The sequence below is a fragment of the Gavialis gangeticus genome, unplaced genomic scaffold (assembly GCF_001723915.1).
Source record: "Gavialis gangeticus isolate Ggan-Ray unplaced genomic scaffold, GavGan_comp1, whole genome shotgun sequence".
In the NCBI taxonomy this organism is placed as follows: Eukaryota; Metazoa; Chordata; order Crocodylia; family Gavialidae; genus Gavialis; species Gavialis gangeticus.
This window is the reverse complement of record NW_017729014.1, coordinates 2,384,007-2,393,054: the sequence shown is the minus strand read 5'-3', so window position 1 is coordinate 2,393,054 and position 9,048 is coordinate 2,384,007. Positions and strand designations below refer to the sequence as shown.

At 57.1% G+C, this 9,048-nt stretch overlaps 1 protein-coding gene across 1 annotated transcript in view; it reads left to right on the top strand.

Moving 5' to 3' along the window:
* Positions 1–9,048, top strand: part of ESPN (espin) — a 64,009-nt gene that overhangs the window by 16,576 nt on the left and 38,385 nt on the right. The window contains exons 5-9 of the mRNA XM_019511536.1: positions 3,883–4,069; positions 4,370–4,552; positions 4,909–5,040; positions 6,255–6,474; positions 8,918–9,027. Of these exons, the coding sequence (XP_019367081.1) occupies positions 3,883–4,069; positions 4,370–4,552; positions 4,909–5,040; positions 6,255–6,474; positions 8,918–9,027 (832 nt within the window). The remainder of the gene's footprint in view (positions 1–3,882; positions 4,070–4,369; positions 4,553–4,908; positions 5,041–6,254; positions 6,475–8,917; positions 9,028–9,048) is intronic.

Sequence of the window (9,048 nt, the reverse complement as noted above, 5' to 3'; positions counted from 1 at the left end):
TGGCCTTTGTGACCTGATCGTAAAAGGCAATCAGGTTGAAACATAGTTTCTCCCTGAAACCCCCCTGCAAAGCTGTTCCTTGTGCAGATCATGACACATCAAGAGCCACTCACTGCAGCCAACAGGTGGGTACTGGCCAAAGTGGCATGGAAGTAACCTTGCCTATCCAGCCACTAGCCACTGGACCGCATCTCGAACCTCCACAGCCACCTCTTATCCACATGCTGTGGCCAGGCCTGCAGACTGTATTAAACCTTAGTGGCTAAATTAATGTAATTGGCATTATGGACAGCAGTGGCCCAGGGCTGACAGGCTGATGGACGCCAGCCACTGGAGGCTCCATCTGGGCAAGGCTGAGGACATTCTCTGCAGCACTCCTAATACTGCCCCTAATCTGCATCTCTTAAACCTGATCACTGCCACAGGCTTTGTCTTATTAATTCTTAATCAGCTTGGCGAATGGCAATCAATGGTAACCAGTGCCGTTTTCCATCCTGCATTGTTTGTTGGGATTGCTATGGCAACCAGCGGCAGCCAACCTCAAGTCAGCTAGTCTGGGGAAACTAATACAGACACACAGGAGGCAGGGCTCTTGCTCCGCATCCCTGCAGCCAGTCAGTCTGGTGAGGCAGGAGGGTGTAGGGGGACCATTGCAAAGTCTGCTGCCAGGCCAAAGGATAAACGGTGATCCTGTTCAGATGAACTCAGTGCAAACTCCCTGCCTTCCCTTGCAACTTCCTGTCTGTCTGTCTCTCCAATAGTTTCCTTCTGTTTCTGCAGCTGCCCTTTCCCTAGCTCCATGCAGTTTCCCTGGCACCAAAGCTGAGATTCCAGCTGGCACTAGGCTAGAGGAATGCAGACCCTAGGCTCCAGGGCCAGGGGTGATGGCAGGACAAGGCACAGCCTGAGCTGAGAGAAAGTGTAAGGCCAAATCTCAGCAGAGTGCAGGGAGGAGGTTGAGTTCCTGAGGAGCTGCAGGCTGAGCCACAGCGTAAGTCTAGCTCCACAGGTCCCTGCCCTGTCTGGGGACTACAGTCTCAGACACTCTCCCCTGGCAGTTGCAACCATGTCAGCTCTGGCTGGAGGCAGCACCACCACCCCTGGGCCTTAGGGCTGAGAACATGGTGCATGTCCAAGTTAACAGAGGCAGATCAGGGCCAGACACTGCATGGCAGCCAGGAGGGCTCAGGAGAGCTTCCAGCACTTCTGCCCTTCCCACTTACTGCTGGGGTGAGTCCCTGGGGCAGGCAAGAATCCCCTCAACTGCAGATGCCCTTAATCCTGGGATGCCCCCTAGCTCTGCACACTTGAGTCTCAAGCTATGGTCCATAGGCAGCAGCAACCTTCAGTGGGGAGGCCTCAGCTCTTTGACGTGCACCTGCCTGTCCCACCATACTGCAAGCTCCTTTGCTGATGGGACAGTGCTAACCCCACCACTTGCTTGGGTCTTGGCCCCACCACTGTCACCAACTGCAGTGACAGGCAGCATTGTCCTTGTGCCTTTGGTGCTATCTGAGCCCCAACACAATAGAGCAGATCTGGGGAGTGATGATTTAAGGGGGGCCTCTGAGCTTGGGAGAAGGGACAGGCTGTAAATTGTGTAGCAATAGCAAGCTTCAGCTGCTGGCATGTCCTCAACGGGATATAGCTTATCAGGATGGCAGCAGGCCCGAGGGCTAGAAGTGAGAGCAGCTTCAACCTGTAAGGGAGCATGCTGATGTGCGAGGAGGGTATCACAGAGGGGTAGAGCTGTACAGCCATGTCTCCACCACAGCGCTCAAGCACAGGGGCTGGGTCCAGCAGCCCCCGGACCTGAGCAGTACATTAACTTACCATACTTGCCCAAAGCTCCTTGCGGAAGCCCCCCTCAGCTCCCTCAGGCACTAGCAGTGCCTGCTCCCAGCCCTCTCCAACTCACTTGGCTGCATTGCTTGCACTCCAGCTGCAGGAGCACTGTGGAGCTTAGCCCCAGATGGAGCCTGTGGTGCTTGGCAGTGCTCCACAACCTGGCTAGGGTCTGCGGCCTGTTAAGCTGAGGCAGCAGGACTGTTTGATTCCCAGGCCTGGTTCCACTGTCACTGCCACTGTGTACCACAGGCATAGCCCCTCCAGATGCCAGCAGTGGGAGGTCTGGGCCCAGGCCCTCCCTGAGCAGGGTGAACCCACAAGCCAGGGTCCATGGGGTGGCTCTGAAGGGCTTGTACCAGCCAGGTATAACAGACAGCCCAGACCCCTCCAGATAGAGCCAGCAGCTGGTGCAGAGACCACTGGGGCCAATCCTGAGGCCCCACCATCTGGCCCAGCACTTTGCCCACATGGCTGGGAGGGATCCCTCAGCTCCAAGCTGCCTTACTGAAATTGATTAACAACCCATTGCCTTGTTCTGGAGTTGGAAACCACTAATTATGAGCTTAAATATGCAACCATTCCTGTAATTAGCAGGTAATCAAGTCAAGTGCTATTATCTGTTCTACAATTACCAGGCAGAGGCTGACACACAAGGCCAGGGGTCCCTCCCTGCTCTTCCTGCCCTGGGCCTCCAGCCCCACTGCTGGGTCTGGGTACTCCCTGCCTCTGCTTTCAGGCTGGGCACTGGGGCAGCCCCCAGATGCAGTGCCCATGGCACAGCTGTTCCAGCACAGTGCTCAGGTCTCACTTACGTGGTCTGGTACCTGATTGCTAAAGCACTAGGCAGAGGCAGCTCTGAGAGCAGGTGAGCAGCAGGCACTGAGGTGTGGGGTGGTCTGCAAGGAGAGAAAGGCTGGGGCTGTCAGCATCTCAGAATTGGCAGGATCAATTATTAAGGGACTGGGACATATTTGAGAATGGCCTGGAGTGTTTAATGCTCTTTCAGAATGAAATATTAAACCATCTTATATAGAGTGAGCAACCCCAGTGGGCCCGAAGCAGAAGGAGCAGGAGCTGAGTGCATCTGCCTGTCTAACAGGCTCAGCCCCAGGGCTGAGTTGTGCTTGGTGGGGCTCAGCTGAGCCCCAGGAATTTTGGCACCAAGGACTTGACCTAGAGTTCTTTGCTGCTCTGTATTGCATGGCCTCTTTGGTGCTGGAAAAGGGGTCTGTCTGTCCTGTGTCCCAGCCAATGAACCCACAGAGCCCAAGGGGGGATGTGAGGGCAGGCCTGGCTCCTTGTCTGTATTACCTGCTTAACTGCCTTCAGTAGGCAGGCCCTACCTTCACACCTCCAGGCTCAGGCCCCAGCTGCCCCACTCCTACCCTACCAGGCAGGCCTCCTGCTTCATGCAAACACCCCTTCCTTTTTATCTCTTCCCTTGTCTCCAGTGAGCAGGGCCTGCTGCCACCTCCCTGTGTTTATTGGTGCCTAAGCTGCTTATTGAACAATGCTGCTAAATGGCAGCGTCCAAAGGCAGCCAGTGGGAGGGAGGAGATTAGCCTAAGTGCCCTGATTAACTGTGACCTGCTGCAGTGTGTGTGACCAAGCAGGGAGTGTGTTGAGTGCTGGGGGAGCAGAGCAGGGTGGAGAGGCACTCCATGAGGTTGTCCCAGTGGTAATTAGCACCCATACCCCGCAGGGCCCAGGGGCACTCAACAGTGCTGAGCTGATCCCATGCCCCACCCAGCACCATGGCTCTTGTTTAGCTCTGTGGTGGGATGGGCAGGAATGTCCCTTATCACCCAGAGCACACTCCACACTGCCTGAGCTGAAGAGGCTGTCCCACAAGCTGGCAGCTGTAGGAGGCTCTTACTCTAGGTAGCTGGTCATGAGGAGGTACCTGGCACGCTGCACTGGTGCACTGTGCACAGGTGCTTGCCAGCGTGACTGGTTGAGGTGGACCAGGTAGGGGGGAGGGGCAATGCAGGGTGCCAGACAACCCACTGCCAGCCTGCCCTGCTCTCATTGCAGCACAGTTAGTGCACAGACCAAGAATGGTGCCACACCCCTCTACCTAGCCTGCCAGGAAGGCCACCTGGAGACTGTCCAGTACTTGGTGAAGGACTGTGCAGCTGATCCCCACACACGCGCCAATGATGGGATGACCCCCCTGCATGCCGCTGCCCAGATGGGCCACAACACAGTCATCGTCTGGCTGGTGAGTGCCCACCTAGACAGCACAGGCTGTGGGGCTGGCTGGTGGAAGAGTGCACTGAGGTCTGGACATCAGCCTCCCACTTCTGAGTGTCCCCTGAGGGCTAGGCTTTAGGAGGGATGGGACCTTTGGTCTTACTGTGGGTAGGCTCCTATTCAGGGAGTCTTATGGAGAATGAGGGGAAGCTCCTGGGGCTTGGCTGTCCCTGAGACTAGTGTGTCTGTGGGGGGCTTGCTGTGTTACCCACCCAGATGGTCCCAAGCCACTCACCCTCTCCCCTGCCTGCCCTCTGGCCTTTCACAGATGAGCTTCACGGACATCAGCCTCTCGGAGCAGGATGACGATGGTGCCACTGCCATGCACTTCGCGGCCAGCCGTGGCCATGCCAAAGTGCTGAGCTGGCTCCTGCTGCATGGGGGCGAGATCTGCACCGACGCCTGGGGTGGCACGCCCTTGCATGATGCAGCTGAGAATGGGGAGCTGGAGGTCAGCAGAGCAGGGGTTGGGGCGCAGCCATGCTGGGGGATGGGGACAGGCCTGTCCTAACAGCACCTGGGCTCTGGAGGGCACAAGGGCCTGCATCAAGGTTGGATGGGTGGTGCTGGGGGGTTCTGCAGGGAAAAGCCCCTGGCAGAGCAAGGCAGGGCAGGGGTGGGAGGGATGGGGACAATCCTGCCTTGGAACAACAGCTCTACCCTCTGTAGTGCAATGGTGTGGACCTGCCTGCATGCAGCATTCTCGCAGCAGGGCCTAGCCCCACACTGCCTTGGGTGACAGCCTGAAGGCAGGTGTCCTGTTGGGCCCTCCCTTATCCAGTTGTCCCTCTTGTCATCTCCTTCCAGTGCTGCCAGATCCTCGTTGTGAATGGCGTTAACCTGGGGGTGCGGGACCACGATGGCTATACAGCTGCCGATCTTGCCGACTACAATGGGCACAACCACTGTGCCAAGTACCTCCGCACTGTTGAGAACATGGTAGGGCACCCTGCCAACACCTTCCTAATTCCCACCTGGGCTCAGCACAGGGCAGGTGCTACGCTGGGAATGAGGGGGAAAAGCCAAAGCAGGAAGCAGGTGGGGACAAGCCCACTCAGCATGGTGATCCAGGGGGCAGCAGGCTGCAGGTGCAGTGCACAGTACGGTCCTTCACTGGGTTTCTGCCAGCCCATTGGCTTCCTTGGCTTTCATGATACCCAGGGCAGCTAGTGCCTTGCTGACCGCCTCCAGGTACCATTTTGCTGAGTTGCTAGAGGTTGGTGCATGCCACTCTCACCCCAGAAGCTGGGCCCTGCTGTGCTGCAGGGGAGGGTACAGGTCATTAGGCTGCAGCTGAGCAGCCCTGGTTCTGTTTCCTGCTACCACTCAACTCTGACAGACTGGGGTTCCAGGGATGCCTTGTCCCAGAATGGTGTTCCCTTGGGCTCCTTCATTATGAGAACTGGTGAACACAAGGCAGCTGGAGCCACCAGGTAATGAATGCAGCTGGGATGCCCTGAATAGCTGGGATGCCTGCAATAGCCCCCAGGAAGAGCAGGGCTGCAGTTTGGAATGAGCTCAACAACTGCCACAGCAGGCCCCTAAGCACAAAACGACCCGGTGAGCCAGGAGCAGGGGCATCATGAGTCCCATCTCCCAGCTCTGGGGGGGGGCTTCAGGAATAGGCCAGAGAGCTCCTGCTGTAGGGGCTGCAGCCAGACAGGGGCTGGCAGATTCATCCTGGGGTCAGCTGCTGAGATGAAAGGGAGCAGTCACAGCGGGAAGAGGGCTGGGCAGCTCACAGACATGGAAATTGTTTAGGGAAAGGAGATGCTGGTTTCACTCTTCATTCACCCACTTACAAATGCACATGCATGGCTCCCAGGGCCCAGCATAGTGTGTGTCAGTGTAGCCATGCCCCTGTGACTCCAGACTCCTGCACCACATGCCCTGGCTCAGGTCCTGACTCCCAGACCTGAGTGATAAAGCACTTTCTTGGGGCTTTCAGGTATCTCTGAGCTGGACCCTCCCTGGTCCTGTGTGCGCCCACACTAATGGAGTGCATGGACTCCACAGCTGTTTCACTTGGGGGTCAAGTGGAGAGGTGCCCCCAGGTCCTTCTGCTGGCAATAAGACAGTCCAGCAGATTCCAGGTAGAAGAGCCACTGGGCTGAACTTATCAGGACTTAACACACTGCCTGTTGGACCTGCAGAGCATGGAGCACCGTGTCCTGTCCCGTGACCCCTCCGCTGATCTGGAGCTCAAGCAGCCTGACTCAGGCATGTCATCACCCAACACCACTATGTCAGCTCAGCAGGCTCACTTTGACATCGGGTCACCCACCAGCACCTTGTCCAACTATGACTCCTGCAACTCCAGCCAGTCCAGCACGGGTGAGAAGCGTGGCTGCCAGCATGCCAGCCAAGGCACCAGTAAGTCCCAGGATGCCCCTGCCCTGTGCTTGCAGTGACTGCCTTGGGATATGATGCAGACTCCTTGGGGCTCAGAGGGTGGCATGGGGGGCAGGCATGGGCAAAGGGAGCATCCAGGGCCATGCATGCAACATAAAGGGAAAGCCATATGCAAATCACCTTCCTGGCCCTCCCACAGCCATGGTGTGTGGGGGGAGGGGGGGCGCAAGGGGCTGGTGCAGTAAAAGGAGCATTGGCTCATCACAGCAAGCCAGTGAGTGTTCAACCAGATCCTGCCGCTTCCTGAGACCATGCAAAGAAGTCCCTTGAGCTGCTGCCCTACTGGCCAGTCCAGTGCCACAGAAGACAGCACCCACTATGGGGATGTGGGGTGGAGGGTGCTGCTGTGGGTGGCAGCCAGTCAGGATGGAGGAATCTGCATATGGCACATCACTTCTAACCTCTCCGTGATCCGATTGGTTGAGCTGGTCTCACTACCCCTGCTCTGGGACTCCCTGGGAATCCAGCAGCTGCAGCACTTTCTTTTCCTGTGCCCTCCTCAATCGCTTCTCAGTCTTTTGGCCCAGATCAAGCGTGGTCCCTGCACAGGGGCTTGCATGTGGGATTTCGGCCTCTTGTGGGCCAAGATCACCTTGAATGTCTTTGTGTAGTTAAGGGTGGAGACTTGTCCAACGCACTGTGGGCAGACACCCCTATGAGAATCTACTATAGCCTCCCAGTGGGAGGATCTTGGTTACATGCTTTATTTTTATGGAGACAGAGGATTTCTCCCAAGCTTGCTTCTTTGTTTTTTTTGACTAAGGGAAAGTGAGACTTGGGGGCATCTGAACTCCAAGGCCTCCAAGCTTGGGGCCTGCACATAGGATGTCTGCCATGGATTTAGGAGTATCTGAAGCCCTGGGTGGTAGTGCCACACAGACTTGAACCACTGAGCTCTGCTCAGTCGATAGCATTCAGAACTGATTTGGCTGATTTGGCCTGAGGTATGAAATTAAAAAAACCACAATCTTGATGGGAAGGCATTGAGTGCAGGGCTGGGGCCTGCCCCAGCACAGCAACAACAGGGGCCAGCAGCAAAGCTCTCCTGGCCTGTGGCTGGCAGAGGAAGGGGCCTGTCTAGGCAGGTGCAGATTGAGCTGCCAGGCAGGGCGCCTTGCTTGTGGTGCCTGTCCAGCTCCCTCTTTGTCTTAGTCAAGGAGTGCAGAAATGCGTCTTCATTCCTGGGACCTCAGTGCCTGCTAGGGAAATAGAACTGCTCCCAGCGCAGCCTTGCAGGGAAAGACATGCCAGGACCTGCTCTCCATGTCTGCTAGGGTCTGAGTATCCATTGTAACTGGTAAAGATACCCAGGGAGGCCCTGCTGCCTCAGAGAGAGCGGGGTGCCAAGCAGCAGCAGTCTAGCCCTGCTGCCAGCCACCGCCGTGCCTGTGGGTTTGGCTGGCTGCAGCCACTGGGGGGCAATGATGGGCCACACCAGTGCCCCCTGGTGGAAATGCTCTGCCTGCATCACTGCTGGCTTGGCTCCAGCCTCATCTCAGGGCACAGGGGCAAGGGCCAACCCTCTTTTGGGGTGAACTACTTGGTCCAGATGGCCACAGTGTCCTGCTCAACGTTCCCGAGTGCTGTTCCTACAATCAGGCAAGGTTCTTCGAGTAGATGTGGTATCTTTTATTAGATCAACTGAGTAGTTGGGAAAAAGTTCCTAGCAAGCTTTCGGACACAGTCACCCTTCTTCAGGCATATGTTCCTGCAGTTAGTTAGCCGTGCCCTCACTAAAAGCTGCACTTGCAGACAGAAGGAGGAAGGGGCCCTTGCCCAGAGGAGTTTCTGTAAGTCAGTGACTTGCCCCAATGACCATCCCCACTCAGCAGGAAGGCTGTGGGGTAACCAGGCCTGCACAGAGCTTGCCAGAGAGGGCCTGGGCCTGCAGCCCCTTGTGCAGAGGCAGACTCCATCCCTGTAGCAGTCAGAAGGCTCCGCACATTTCCAGCTGTCCCTGCCGGTGCTGCCAGTGGTATTTTGCCCCTGATTCTGCTTGAAGCGTGCACACAAGCCACTTCCACCTTCCACTGGTGAAAGGCAGGTCTCAGCCCAGCCCAAGGGCACCCCTAGCTGTGCTGTGCACAGACCCACACAGATACAAGTTGCCCTGGTGTACCCCATACTCCCTAGCTGGCCAGGCCCTGGGAGGGCACAGGGCTCTGACAGGGTGACCCGGAGGCCCTGTCCTGGCAGTCGCACTGTCAGTACCTCCTCCACCCCCTCAAAATCCTGGAGGGTAGCCTGAGGTGGAAATTCTCCTGGGAGTCGGTGAAGGTGGTGGGAGCAGTGGCAGTGCCTGTCCACGCAGCCTTAGCTCTGTGCTGGGAGGGTCTCACTCTGGGGTGGGTGCAGGCACATGGCTCCCACCGCAGACACCATGACAGGCTGGTCTCCCCCACAGGGATTGCCATGACAACCATCACAGACATGCAGGCGTACATGGACATGCTGAACCCTGAGATCCGGCCGGGTGCAGACAAGAAGTTGAGCGAGGCCTCCCCACCCCCTCCCCTTCCCTACCTTTCCCGCCCC